Here is a 15,237-nt window from a genome sequence, read left to right as displayed (position 1 = left end):
AGGCGGCAAGGACTAAGGGTTGGAGAGTCAAGTCCTCTACTTCTCTAACAAGCACCACCCTATGTGGGGAAGTGGTGAGAGGGACGTGCGATAGGAGTGAATTCGTCCCCACCACAACGTCTAGATGACCCCATCCCAAGATGGCTGGCTTTATTACCGGAAGCAGCACATGAATGCGGTCCACCTCACCTTGCCGTCACTCCGGTTGACCTTACGCACGTTATCTGCCACGACGATCTTCCCCTGAATGCTGCTGCCCAGCTTCTGATACTTGGCGTTTTTCTGTATTCCCAAATATTCTCCATTAAATGGCACCGAAACGCTGCGGGAGTCAAAGACAGACAGCTGTGAGTATGGTGAGGAAGATGTCTTACCTTCAATAGTAACATTCAGACTTGAAGGGGGTCATTCTCGGTGACGTGGCAGACCTAAAAAATGACCTCTCGTGGAAAATTGGAGATGCAGATCTTCACACTAGGCAGTAAAAAGTTCACTAATGCGGGCCTGATCTATGAAGGTAGCAAATATGCTGGTGTAGAGGAGAAGTGTGGCTCACTGGTTAGAGGAGGCAGACCTGGAAGCAGAGGTCAGCCCGGGACCGGGGTTCAATTCCCGGCTCGGCGGGGTCTTGAGTCCTAAAATGTCCATGGACTTGACAATTCTCACTCCGGTGCCTACTCGATTCATGGGTTCACACTCTGCGACTCTGGGCAATAGCTTGCTTAATCTCCACAACGGGTTCTCTAAGCAAGCGCTTAGAAACCGCTTGGTGATTTGCGCTATATAAATTCCTGTACATTTACATTTAGATTACTTGCTTGTAAATTAAGCCTGTCTGGCATATTAACAAAGCATTCCTGTCCAAATAGGTCTAATTTGTGTCTGTTGGGCTAGGCGTATGTGTAACATATAAACTAAAAGATAACATTTATGTACATTTTTCAGCACCACACTTGTCTATTTTATATTATTAGAGTTAAGAAATTAGACACATTTTTTAAATTAATGTTAAACATCTCTCATCTGCCTTAGTGTCTGATTTAGAGTTTTGCTAATGGGTTACTTCATCCTCACGTGGCTGGTATTGTGCCTGCCTTATTACAAGAGCATTGCATCTTATGGCGCTTGTAATAAGGAGACGGGCTATCCGTCATGTTGTGATAGAGTAACCTGTCCACCAAACTGTAAATCAGGCCCTTAATAACATATTTCCTTAATATTTTCTTTTTTCCAGCCCCTTCATGAAAACCGTGATGTTCCTTTTACATATTTTCTAGAGCACTTATAATATGGACCTACCAGATGTTACTCAAATGTGCAACCAAAACTGTGAGCATTTAAAAATGTTTCTGACTGCTCTTTGTGTGATAACAGAATGGGTGTTCACCAGATCCATATAGGACTCTTTGATGCACCCCTGTTAATGCTCGCAGTTTCCACTTAAGGTAAAACAAAGACAGAACCATCAAACATAAAACTGAATAGCACATGAAAGCACGTTCAGCATTTTCATTTTATTGATTTAATTGATTATTTAGTTGATTTGCCCTTTTATGGAGCTTCTTAAAAATGGCGTAAGTATCCAAATAGAATTTAGTCGATGTTCCAGGGGTAGGTCAAACGAAAGTCTGAAAACTCCATAATAAACTGTCCCTAACGTCTTGGATTTCAGCACATTAAAAGGTGCTTCTCTCACGTTTTACTATAACCACTGCTTACTGCTGATGGATTCACCTAGCAGGGCTCTGGGGCAAGTCCCTCGCAGAACACAAGTTTCAGCTAAAATTACTTTTTTGGGGCTACAAAAGTCGTGAGTCGCCCACCTGAATCTGGATTGTATTGAAAGAGTGCATAGGACATGCAGCCAGTCGGGAGTGGTGCCAGCTGTTGCCAGTCTGTTCAGGTGACCACAAATGACCACTCTTCCCGAGTCAGTGCCTTACCTCTTTGTGTACGATGTCTTCTTGTCTTTGAAGAGCTCGCTTGCGCACAGCTTATCTTCCAGCATGGTTTTTCTCGTTGGAGTGAGCTGGTCGCGATATTTTTTACACTGTCAAGAAAGAGATTCAGTGACATGCACTCTGTCTCCAAAACCACAAATATCGCGCAGGTATATAAACGTGTAAATATTACTCTTTTGGGAAGACAATAGGAGGTTTTAACATTCAACTTTCTCACTTTCACATAATTTATACACAATTTTAGATGATGTTCAGTACCAGCCTCTTTTGCTAGTAGATATCGTGTTTCAGACACAATTGAACAAATATCGTGAGAAATACTGTAATTATTGGATTTAGTTGATACCCACGTGGGACCAAGGCTAAGATTTTTATGCATTAGAAGCTGGTCACCGGTCTGTAAAACTGTGGAATACCAGATGCGGCACATAGAACTTTCAAGCGGAATACCCTCATAATATTGGAGTGGACGGGCGTATTATATATTGGTTCTACTAAACAATGATTTCATATATACATTAGTTACACACAGCAAAATGGCCTCTGTTTTAAAATCTTCTATATCGAGCCAGGGAACAGAGATATAGTGGTCGCCATATTGAGTAAGTGATAAGATTGTCGGGAGATGGGTAGCGTAACACAAATAAATACGTTTTGAAATCTATGGATATGAGACTATAGTAAATAATGATTGTGGATAGAGAAACAAGTGTCTTGACTTACACAATCAGGTTTTATGAGGAAATGTTGGACAATGAGCAGAGGACTAAGAGGGTAGATATACCCAATATAAGATAGTTCTGGATTGCACACACCGTAGAAGTACTGATCTCGCATTTGGAGACCAAGAAACCAGGTACTTTGTTAACAACCACAGCCACATACACATGCGTGTGGTATCCATAATGGATCTTTATTTTAGGGTGGTGACTGCTGAATACTATATTTATTAGGAGGTCTTTTTACATGTTCGCCCGTATCTTAGTTTCCGTTATTCCTGATAACGGATCTGGAACCACGTACTGTGTTGACGACTACAGACATACATGCGTGTTGTATGCATATTGGATCTTTAAATCATGGTAGTGACTGTAGAACATTTGACTAATCAAAAGTCTTTGGGGTGTTCGCTTATATCTTGGTAATCACTATTCCCGATATCGGATTTGTGATGAGGCTAAATTACCGTGTTATGCTGTACCCACCGATACATAAGATGAGGATCATCACTAGATAAAGAATTGTAGAATCTAATGTTATGTTGGTTTGGTTTACAGTGTGACAATACCTTTTACAATTGGAGTGTGAATACATGTATGAGAAGGAAGACCACTACTTCTTTATGATAGATGAGATATTGGAGTAGGAGGATATTGTGTACCAAGATAGGTTAATGTAAGGCTATAGCACTGACATTAATATTCGTTGTACATTTAAAATTAGGTTTACGAAGATTTTGGGGAACTGTCAAATTTATACAACCACAGTACTTCACAGTGAGACAACTTAAGAACAGTTGAGCTGGTATGAGGACATCTAGGCACTAGAACAACTACAAGGGTTATAAGGTAGCACTGAGCTGTGGCTAAACAACATAGCATGTCTACTGCCTCACCATATGAGGTTTGTGTTTATTTCACTGGTTTTGGGATTTATTTGGATTGAAGTAGGATATCGTGCTAAGTAATAGAATAGCATGTCTATCGATGTATGATGGGACTATGCTTTTTTTCTCTTTTTTTCATCATCAAAAGGGCAATTACATTCAGGAGTACATACGTTTTAACTCAAGGAAGAGTACACTTTCTTACCTACTAACCACTAGAGGATTAGGTTCATGGCAATATATTACAGAATCTTAGTAAATTCTTATATACGTATCAGATGAGTTGGGATATGGGTCTCATTTGAGAGCCCCCCCAATAAGGGTGCTGTTGGGGGCCGGTGTCAACAGAAAGACTGGATATAAAAATCGGAAAACAGGAGAAATAAGTCAAGATACTTTATTGGACAGGGACAAACCCGGGTCGCAAGGCAAAGAGTCGGTAAAGCAGGTCGGTGAGTAGAGGTAAGTACTTGGAAAGTGTATATGAGTGAGATAAGTGTAGAAAAAGAAGGTAAACGTCAACTGCACTATTTTGAACTGAGTAGAAGCTGTCGTAGGAGAGTAGGATATAAAACTGGAGAAAGTGGTCTGTGGATATCCCATGAGAAAGGGTGGGCAAGTTAACTGAAAGAAAGATACGGCTCTAGGAAAAACTAAAGCACGTAAGGGACAAAGTACATCAGAACTTCAGAAGAAGGAACTAAACACAAGAGAGAAGAAAACAACAGCTGTGTGGAGGAAGCAATTCCAGGGACAATTCGTAAAAACCAGATTAAACAAGCGCAGACTAAAACTCCCAAGCAAAACAATTCAGAAGGAGCAAAAAGTGGAGCATTGGTTACTAAGTCAATAAAAGATTTTGTAGGCAAACTCTTTAAGAAGAGCCAACCATTAACTGACTCTCAATAACGGGTGGGAAAGCAAGCAGCTGTTGAAAGCCTGACATCACAGGATGCAGAGTCGTCATACGTTTACCACCATGATATAACAAATATAAGTGATCTATTGCTAGAGCCAAGACTGTCCTCTTCGCCACGTTTTTTTACTGACCCTGAGTTTTGAAATTCAGAGGGGGAGGGGAGTATAGACAGTGAGCATTGTAGTACGGGGTTGATTAACAGGGAAGGAGTACAGTTGGAGATAAATATAAGAATGGAATCACCCCCAGCAATAACAAACAATCCGACTGAAGGATCAATATCTAATCTTGAGATGACAGAAACTTCAAGCGCCTCAATGCTGGAAGTAATGCTGATCCTACAAAAATCTTTGCAAGGACTGTTGGAAGTATCAGTGTTGAACAATGATATTCTAAAAACCCGAAAGAACAGCTAAAACTAATTGTTGGGGAACTGAAACAAATCAAATATCATATGTCTTCGATAGTTAAACCAGTTATTGAAGAAAAGCTTGGGGAAGGTGTACTCCACCAGAGGGGAGGGTAGAAAGAAGCAGTTCTGCAAGTCGAAAGACAGTCTGTCTTCATTTCACGTAATCCAATGCTTATAAAGAAACTGGGCGAAGCAAGGAGATATAAACAATACATACCTAGGAATATGGATACAAAACATAAGAAAAAGGAAACCACAAATATAGAAGGAGGACAGAGTGAGGCAGTAAACCCCCCCCAAAAATGATCACAATGTAAGAAATTCAGAGATAAAAATGAGTTTTGGGAATGTAAATGATGCAGAGTGGAAGGGTAGTGAGCAAAGGAATTTGCTGAATAGATCAAAGAACCCCAGAGTACAATTTATGAGTGCAAATAAGTGAGATATTGGTATGAATAAATCAGGGAAAAGAAATGAGAAAAAAATAGGGAAAAAAGGAGAAAGGGAATGGTAAGGAAACATCATTAGATAAAGACTTATGGCTATACTTTAAATCAACACAACAAAAGAAAGAGGGAAAGAAGGCAAATAAATTGAGTCCATTAAATCGGAGTCAGTTACTCTTCTCCTTCTCCAGAGTGTAAGCCTGAGAGACATAGGGACTAATGACCTTAGACAAGTGGGATTCACTGTAACTAGAATGGGAAAAGAAACAAATAAGGTCCTGCTGTATTCATGACTGGTTAAGTCAGAAATATTAAATGCGGAGAAGGAGCTACTTAAAGAAGGTATTAGATTTGCCCCAGACCAGAAATGCAGAAAGGAGACATATGTGAAAAACCATTCCTGATAAACCATGCAGGGTTAGGATCAAGACAAATTAGGCTGATCAATCAGGGATGCGAAGATACGGAGGTTCTCAAAATCCTTTTTTCTGTATATTTATATGTATATATCTGTTAAATTGACAACCCTGAAGAAGTCCAGGTGTATGAACAAAACGCGTCGGCTGTTTAACTTATCAAGATCGTTGTTTTAACCATATCTAAATAAAAGAAGAACTTCTGAAGAATTCACACTTGGACACGGATTGAATATTTTTCCTTGTATTGTGGTGCACCTTTGCTTTTGTTTCAAGGATCTCAAAATCATTATAAGACCCTATGCTCTGGATGAATCTGGAGACGGTTTAAGCTTAGCGAATAGATAATGGGTTAGCACAGTCAGAAAATGAGGAAAATAGCTGGCTAAGTGAAATTGATTAGCGGGAAGGGTCATTGCATAGCCTGGGCATACTTACTTAGAATATAAATGGATTTAGTAGAATATCAAAATCAGAAAACTTTAATTTAACAAATCAACTGTCATGAAATTGTATGCCCACAGGAAACTTGGCTATGCGACAAAACCTCTCTGATTGAAGGGTATGTCCAACTAAATACATTGGCTAGAAAGGGAAAATTTGGACGTGCATCCGGGGGACAAATAACCCTGATATCGACTAAAATAGCCAAGAAGGTGGTCCCTCTGAATTTAAAGTGCTAGTGGCCGGTAGAGTGACTCTTTTGGATCCCACCCCAGAGTGTGAAGGTATTGTCATAGTTAATGTGTATATGCAGGGGTTTGGAGATAAGAAGTATAAATTAAAGCTGGAAAAGTTCAAAGAAGATGTGCAAGATATAATTGAGGTACACTGTAGAGATCTTCTCATACTGATGGGAGACTTTAATCACAAATTAATTAGATCCTCGCGGAGTCTATCGATGGCTATAAAGAGTTATTGGCAACTTACAAGATAAAGCTTGTTTTCCTTGGGGGATGCTTATCGCGTGATATAGCCCTAGCAAACTTCCTGGGCTCACTGGGTCTAAAATGGAAGGCTGGAGACAGATCAGCTAGCAAGTTGTACGTTTAGGATAGGCAATCAATTATTCCTTATGGGTTATATGTTTATCCATGCATGGGACTTTAAATTGATTAGAGCCTTTGAGGTAAGGAAAGAGGAGGGAAGTAACCATAGGTCTCTAACACTTAGGTTTCCACGAGGCAAAAATAATTAACGAGACACAATTATCCCTCTGCAATTGGACGATCCCAGGTGTCCCACCACTCACCTGACAGAGGAGTGTATGGGAAAATTAGCGGAGTTCCAGCAGGCCCAGACACTAAAGATTATTCCTAATGCTGATAATCGAGGGTAGTTCGAAAATGTTATTTCTGAAGTAGTTCAATGTTTAATGGTGGACCTAAAAGAAATAGCTATAGGGGTCATAGAAAGGGGAGAACCCAGAGTAAAACAAGAACTGGTTCAATGAGGAATGCAGGAAACTAAAAATAAATATAAGAAAAAGGGTAAGACATTTGAGAATAAAGTACGATATATATACACTTAATAGCCTACACAAACTAAGGAAATTGTATAAAAACGTTATTAGGAAACACAAAAGAATATATAAAGAGAAGTGTGGGGGAAGACTACTAGAACTATAGAAACAAGAAATGTAAAAATGTTCTGGAAGCTAGTCCAAGATAAGATAAATCCTGGTAAGAAACAGGGGAATATGAACTGTGTGGTGACAGAAGATGCCTGTGGGAGTTACCTGTGAGAACTATATAGGGAAGGGGTTTATCAAGAAAGTCAGAAAGATACATCATGGATAGAGGTGGGACAAGATATCAGGTCTCTTTTCACAGTATGTAATGCAAGACAAATGATGTCAAAGTTAACATTAACCTGGGCAGCTGACCGGATAATCTTCCGGAAGTAATTATAAGAACTAAAGCGGTTGGTGGGCAGATTTTTCACCAAAATGTTTAATAGCATCCTTTAGTCTGGGAGAATGCCAGAAAATTGGAGAGGAACAATTATTAGACCTATCCATAAACGTGGAAATATAATGATAACTAAAAATTACAGGTTAATCAATCTTATGGATATCAGTGAAAAGGTGTTTGCGAAAATAATTTTGGAAAAAATTTAGGAGTGGGCTGAGGACAATTAAATTGTGCCTCCAGAACAGGATAGCTTTAGGGGGGGCACTCCACAATTGATCATTGCTTTGCGTTATGAGCTATGGCATGGAAGTCGATGGATGGAACAGGGGGGTAGTTTGTTTTGCTGTTTTGTAGACTTCTGGGCCACCTTTGACCAGGTAGACCAAGAACGGCTGTGGGAGATGCTAAGTGACCTGGATTTCCCTACACTACCAGAATTGGGCCCAGGTCATTCTGGACAAAGAAGGAACACTGTCACAGAAGATATTGATTGGAAATGGATTAACACAGGGGTGTGTCTTGGCCCGCTGCTTTTCTCCTTGTTCATAGCCATTTTGAGAACGGTGCAGGGTGCCAGCCTAAAAATAGATGGGAAACATATTGCATGCTTACTTTATGCAGACGATTTGGTGATTTTGGACCAAACAGAGATAGGTCTGCAAAGAAAGCTAAAAGCCTTTTGTGAATACTGTAACCGTAAGAAATTAACAGTAAACTTGGAAAAAAAACGAAGATTCTGTGTTTTGGTAAAAAGAGGAAGGATTTCAGCTGGGTCCTGGGCTCGTTAAAACTGGAGATTGTGAAGGAGTATAAATATTTAGGAATCTGGTTTGAGAGATTTTTAAAGTGGAAAATACACCTGGACATTGAGAATCCAGGCCCTAACCTCGGTTAGTGGCCTGAGAAAATGTAATAGCAGCTGTGGAGAAATGACAGACCAGTTCTGAAAGCTTACACAACTATGGTACCTCAGTTCTTATATGGCGCTGAATTGTTATATATAAGTGGCAAAAGGAAGTGGGATGCTGAAGAAGGGAAATGTGTAAAAAAATGATTGTCCCTAGCCACATCCTCCATGATCCAGGCAGTAAGAATAGAAACCAGAATGGTATCATGGGAGAAAATGGCAAGTATGGCACTAATAAGTTACTGGCAATGCTTGGGCTGTGAAGAGGATCAAAAAGTATCCTATTGGTGCAAATGTGAGATCCTACAGAGTGAAAGGAAGTGGGCAAAGGGGGTTAGGGAAACACTTCCTATGCCATGTAGGGAATTGAGGGTTGACGTAGGCCAGCAGAACTTTCATTCTACCATAAGCAAGAAGGAATTTAGGATACTAATGAAAGAAATATCATGAGACCAGGATCGACAATACTTGGTAGGGAAAATATCTGTATTATTTATGATTAAGTCATGGCAAAATGATCAATAGTTCCCATATATGGATATACTTCCCAATCTCTGGCTTAGGAAAGAACTATTAAAGGTACGCATTGGAATTGACCGTTTTTATTAAAATTAGAGGATTAAAAGGGTTATGATAGACCACGAAGGGAAGTGTACCTGTAACCTAGGCACAAAATGTGATATTTTGCACAATTTATTAGCCTGTCTAAATGTTCTTGATGCACCAAAACTGCGTTTCAGGCCAATCTTTTTAGAATATGAGTTTAGAAATCCTGTACAGGCAGCAGATTTGTTAACTGAAATGCACTCATTAGATGTTGCATGTGCAATAGAAGTTTATGCTTGAAGTTAAAACATTTTTTCAAAATGTGTAGAGCTGAAGCTTTTTTAGAGGATTTTTAATGGAACTGAAGTTTTACACGGTTGTTATATAGACTACATCTTGAGATGGGTTTTTAATGGAAGACTGATTTGTTTGTATGTTTATATATGTTTAAGGACCTATGGTCTAAATAAACAATCTTTTTGACTGACTGACTGATCTAATGTCATGTGAAGAAGAAAGAAGAAAAAAATAAAGAAGCATTATCACTGAGATGGAAGAAAACCTTGCATGCGGAACAGGGGTCTCTGATCGGCCAGTGGAGGAGATGGATTTATGAGACCCAATGAAAAGGTCTGAATTTAGGGGAGCATCACAGATGGCTTGTTAGGGAGACGCTTTAGTGTTATTAGGGAAGACGGAGGCCTAGAGGAGGAGAACGAGGGTTCTGTAGTTAACGCCAAAGGGGACAATTGTGAGATGAAGCCTAAAGATGTATGTGACAATTCGTGAGCTGCTTGTGGTGATTGGAAAACTATATCCTTAGACTCATGCTTGCTTTTCCATGGTGGTGAAGCCACACACATCCATAGGAGGTCCATGTACTAACCTGGACCATGACATCAGCTTTTCTTTGCAACCTGACACTGATGATATCAATGCCAAGGTGCGAAATGGGCTCTTACTTTCCAAAGCTTGAAAATCTTCTCCAGTTCCCCGTTGGCTGCTCCTAGGAACTGGTACCGGGGAGGCGACCAGGTGCTGTCTATAGGTGATAATGGAGGAAGCTTGCTCTTCATCCCCATGAAGTACATTTGCATCTAAAGAAGAAGGCAGAAAAGAAAGAATCAACATGAGAGCAAACACAAACATTGATGTTTCTGCGGGTTCCTGTCTGCTCTTTCGGAGATCCCTCTTCCCCAATGTTCCATTATCAAGTCATTGCTAGATTACTAGTCTGACACCATCAGTGTTTTAAATGACAAGGCTCTGTGGGTGATGATATCATATGTGAAATGGGGGCTGATCTGGGTACCAGGAATGCTTCCATAGGTCCGCCTTTAAATATTTCTTTTGTGACAGAAGAGTAAGTGGTGCATGTCACAGAGCAGATGTCTTCTCTCTGCTGGAGGTGTGCCCAACAGACAGCTGCTGTGCCACCTGAGATTTATAATGCCAGTTATTATGCACTATTAGAGTTATTGTGTCAATAAGCAAGCACCATCAAACAATTACTAAATCTATAACTGTGTTGTTTCATGTCCTCATTTTACAACAGCAAACACAACTTGCATGTTGGCCTTATTTTTTAGTCTAACTCAATTTCAGTCGAAAGAATAGATGTTCTTTAGGAACTGCTGAGTTCCTGGGTGTAAAAAACACATGTCATCCCATACCCGAAGATGATGATGTTTTCAGCGTTTCATCACTGGATAACAAAATGTTAGGCTTCTATGAGCACCGCCTAAGTGACAACGATTTCATTCTCCAATCTGATTTTCTGAAAAAGGTGTCTAACAAAGGTATAGTCTGGCCATGTTAGTGTCAGATTTTAAGGATACTCACTGCCTATTGTAATGAGGTTTCTATAGAATCTTTGTTTGTAAATATCTTATGTCTCATTAAAAGCCGGCCTTGAGTCAGGAACCCTGGACCTAAATTGCACAAACCTGTTTTGCTGAAAATCAGAAAAAAGGGCCCTGTGGACTCACAATTCTCCTGTAGATGAAGTTGGCCAGTGTGGCGGAGGCGTTGGAGCGGAAGCACTTCCTGTACTGCTTACGCACCTGTGAAGAGAACGGTGAAAGGGTGAATATCCCAGCAGAATTTACTGCACTACCTTACAGTTTGTGATTAATGGCAACAATGCAGGGATGTTGCTACTAATGCAAAAGTGGCAGGCCATTCATAAATCAGGTGATTTCAAAAGAGGTTGGTGACTATTCGAGAACAGCTGAGCCGGGCCACTGTCCCTCAGATGACCTGTGACATACTGTACCCTCTATTTCCAGGCCTGTGTGTGAATCACCCAATTTCCAAATGTGCAGTTTTACACCCTGGCTTTTCACCTCATCTTCCTGCTGTACACCATTTTGTGCCTCTCTGGTTATTACTTGTTTTAGGTCTCGCCAACAGAATGCAGTCGATGTCTGTTGGCAAAGAGACCTTTTTATACTTAGTAGACTAAGTCCCTCATTAGAAGTGGCCCATTCATTCCAGAAGAACCTTTTTCACTGTAGTTTAAAATTATACATTTCTCAGGAACACCACTGGTGAATCGTAATCCATCTGGAGATTTTAGTTTCTGCAAGCAGACAAAGTCTCCAGGTGGAATACCAACACAATAAGTAAGATTACTTCATGTGATTCCCCAAAAGTTTGTAATTCAGGTTATGTTTCCACCCATGGAATTATTGGGACCCACTGTAAAGGTAATTCCGGGGCTGGGAAATTACAGAGATTACTTATGGCCATTGCTAATATGCCCCACAGTGTTCTGACAAACAGCTGTATAGCAGGCAAACACAGTAGGTTTGATCCCATGTGGATGAGTTTGCAGCTAGAAAGTCCAAAAGCCTGTAAACCCTAAAGCTTACAACTGGAAGATGGGTCCAACCAAAGTCCAAAAGTAAATCAGGTGCTGAAGGCCCATTCCCTCGAAATCTAAGTGTCTCGTTGATAGGGTGCGGTTGGCTGGGATTGTGGTGAGGCTCACTGGGACAAGTCACAAGGCCAAGACCAGTTACGGGTGCTCACAACAATATCCTCTTGAACCTCAAATTTAGGGACCCAATACATTTGTATTTCTTCCTTGAGTGACTTTACAACTTGTACATTTGCAATTTTTTTTCTGTTTGTATCTCTTCCTTGTGTGACTCTACAACCTGTACATTTGTAATTTGTTTCTGCTTCTATCTCTTCCTTGTGTGACTTTACAACTTGTACATTTGCAATTTTTTCTGTTTTTATCTTTTATGTAATTCATGTAATCCTAAATCCTTATATATTGCAATTGGTTCTTATGTAAAGCGCTCTGACACCTTCTGGTAATGTTCGCGCTATATAAAATTGCATTAAATAAATCAATACAAATTCAACCCACGCTCATAATTTGAGGCCTTCCTGGGCTATCACAGTCCCCTGCCCAAGATTCGATGGATTTCCTCTCTATTCTTGTGTTTGCCCAACCCATGGAGCATTTTGGTCTCACCATGTTTTGACTGGATGAGTTATAGCCCTCCACTGCTGACGTGAGGGTACTATTTTTTTTATTTTGCTTTCAGTATTCCATAGGAGCACCCGTTCTTCCACCTCCCTCTACTCAGCTTACTTTGTTCTTTATTTCTTTCCCTTTACCCGAGGGCCCGGTAGCCGCCCACTACTCCCCAGCAGATTGGGTTTGCTGATGTGCTCCCTGGGCACCCTGTCACCCACCAGTCCTCATTAGTCATACTTTTTCATTTTTTAAAATTATTTTTGTGAGATCCCAAGAGCAGCTCCATCCGGCCCGCACAGTATTTTTGTTTTCATGTACTGTTCCTGCATGACCATTCCAAATAAAACATAAAGAGGGCTGCTATGTATGCAGGCATGCTGTATTCTTTGAATACATTTTCATACATCAAAAGAAAATCATTGAAAGATCCTCTATTTATGCTGCTGTTTGTGCGCATTCATACACGGCGGCCATCTTTGAATGATCTTTCTTTTGCTTTAAGAAAAATCCTTACAAAATGACAGCCGATTTTTTGCATATGCAGCATGGAGGGGAGAGGAGTATTCACAAAGCTAATAGAGTTAATGGGCAAGTATCAATGCTTGTTTGTTATATGCCTCACGTCCCATCTACTTGCTATTATCCCCCACCCCCTTGTCCAGTCGTGGCCTGATCATCTACCTCTCTCACTTAACTTGGTTTTCTATGAAAGCAGAGACTAACAACCTGCCGCCTTGTGTGCCCCAGTGCATTTCTGCCCATCTCCCAAAGTTTGACTCTCTACCCACCAGCCTCCGAGCATGTTGATCTCCTCTCCGAGCATGTTGATCTCCTCCTCTCTGCCTATATATTCCCGTCTTCCTCTCTGTCACTCTCTACACAGCTCCCCTCCTCGTCACTCGTTGTCTGCTTCTCTACCCTTTTGTCTCTACCCTGCTGTGTCACCTATTTTTATATATCTGTATTGCGTACTCTCTTCCCTCTTTCTTATCTCGTTGTACTCTCTGGGGCTTATTTACAAACCCATTGCACCACCAGTGCGTCACTTTTACTGACGCACTGGCAGTGCAATGGGCTTGCCCATATTTACAAAGCACGTAAAGTCATCTTACGTGGTTTTTCATGGCCTTGTAAATATGGCCCACTTTTACACATTTCTCTACGTGAAAGGGGCGTTCCATGGGTGTTGCTATGAGTGTTCCCAAGCAACATCGATGGAACTTGACGCATTCCCAGATTCACATTTTGTAAAACTAGAAATGCATCAGAATCCTACGACTCCCAAGGGGTGGTGAAGGAATGGTGCAAAAAAAGAGGAATATTTTTTTATTTCTCCTCGTTTTTATCTCTTTCTATGAGTGCTGCATTCTGCACCACGCATAAAAAGAGGAAAATGCCATTAATTATTGTTTTTCCTGCACAAAAACAAGGCACCCTTGCAAAATAACGCAAGGGTGCCACACTGGCGTATAGCAGCCAATTGTGCGCAAGCGCTGGAGAAAGCACCGGCAGGGTCGGATTGGTAAGGCGGGTACTTTGGCAATGGCCGAGGGGCCAGTATCTGAGTTGCAGCTGTGGGTTGCTTTTTTGGGCAGCCTGGGGGGTGATTTGGGCGGTGTCTGTGCGGTTCGGATACCGCCAGCCGCCCAGTGGGAGCCTGAGTGGCCTTTCTGAAGGCAGATGGGCCTCTATTACTCCCTTTCTCTCGCTGGGCCGGCCCGTTGATATATATGCCAATTGAGTGGGGGCAGGGGGCCTGAGCAGAAGTGGTCTCAGTTGTATTCATGTGTGGCTCTCCAGTGTGAACTAATCCATGCATTTTTTTTATCTAAGTGAAGTTAAGAAAACATTCCTCTGTCAGAGACCCTCACCCCACTTCTTTTCATAAAACTATGCCGCAGCAGTGTCTTGCGGAAAGGCAATCCGCAAATGTGGGCCACTTTTTTTTAGCGTGCCACTTTTTTTAGCGTACCAGGGCCGATTTCTGATCCCAATGCAACCCTGAGCACAGGGATGTATTGTTTTGTTGTTAATATGATGCATCCTTGTGTTTAGAAAATGACGCAGAATGGCGCGGCTAACTGGCTTGCGGTGCTGCGCCATTTTCTTGTAGATGGGGCCCCTTTCTCTTTACATGTCGCCAGGTCTGTGCTTACTTTTTCGATCCACATTCTACCCCTCCTACTGCCCCAGCTCACTGCCCAAGTGAAAAGCTGTGTTCACCCAGCTCTCTCCAGGCTGCAAGCACAGGAGTCTTTGGCATAAAATTAATTCAGTAATAAACAAAGTCTGCACGTCTTTAACATGCAAAATGGCCAATTTATCATTGACTACACTGTAAAGAAAGAATAATACATCTATACACAGTATAACCTCAAATTTAGAAACAAGGAAAACCATGTGTGCATGCAGATAAAACGATGATATTTTGTAAAGAGGTTTCGATAAAGGTAGAATAGTACACAAATGGGATATTTCAATATATATTACCTACTGGCGGTCGCCAGTAGATAGTTATAGTTAGGATCGTTTTCCATAGGAAATCCGCAACATTCTATTGGGAATAACTTTGGCGCCGAATGAGGGATCTGCCTGTAATTGTAATTTTCCTTAACTTT

General features: G+C 41.0%; 1 protein-coding gene across 5 annotated transcripts in view; it reads right to left on the bottom strand.

Annotated features, from left to right (window-relative positions):
* Positions 1–15,237, bottom strand: part of MYO1A (myosin IA) — a 388,633-nt gene that overhangs the window by 41,613 nt on the left and 331,783 nt on the right. For all 5 annotated transcript variants that reach the window (XM_078689001.1, XM_078689003.1, XM_078689002.1 and 2 more), the window contains exons 23-26: positions 11,115–11,189; positions 10,089–10,223; positions 1,944–2,050; positions 190–322 (exon numbers count right to left, since the gene is read on the bottom strand). In XM_078689001.1, the coding sequence (XP_078545127.1) occupies positions 190–322; positions 1,944–2,050; positions 10,089–10,223; positions 11,115–11,189 (450 nt within the window). The remainder of the gene's footprint in view (positions 1–189; positions 323–1,943; positions 2,051–10,088; positions 10,224–11,114; positions 11,190–15,237) is intronic.

The sequence above is a fragment of the Lissotriton helveticus genome, chromosome 1_1 (assembly GCF_964261635.1).
Source record: "Lissotriton helveticus chromosome 1_1, aLisHel1.1, whole genome shotgun sequence".
In the NCBI taxonomy this organism is placed as follows: Eukaryota; Metazoa; Chordata; class Amphibia; order Caudata; family Salamandridae; genus Lissotriton; species Lissotriton helveticus.
Note: the sequence above shows the minus strand (reverse complement) of the source record. Positions and strands in the feature narration are given on the sequence as shown.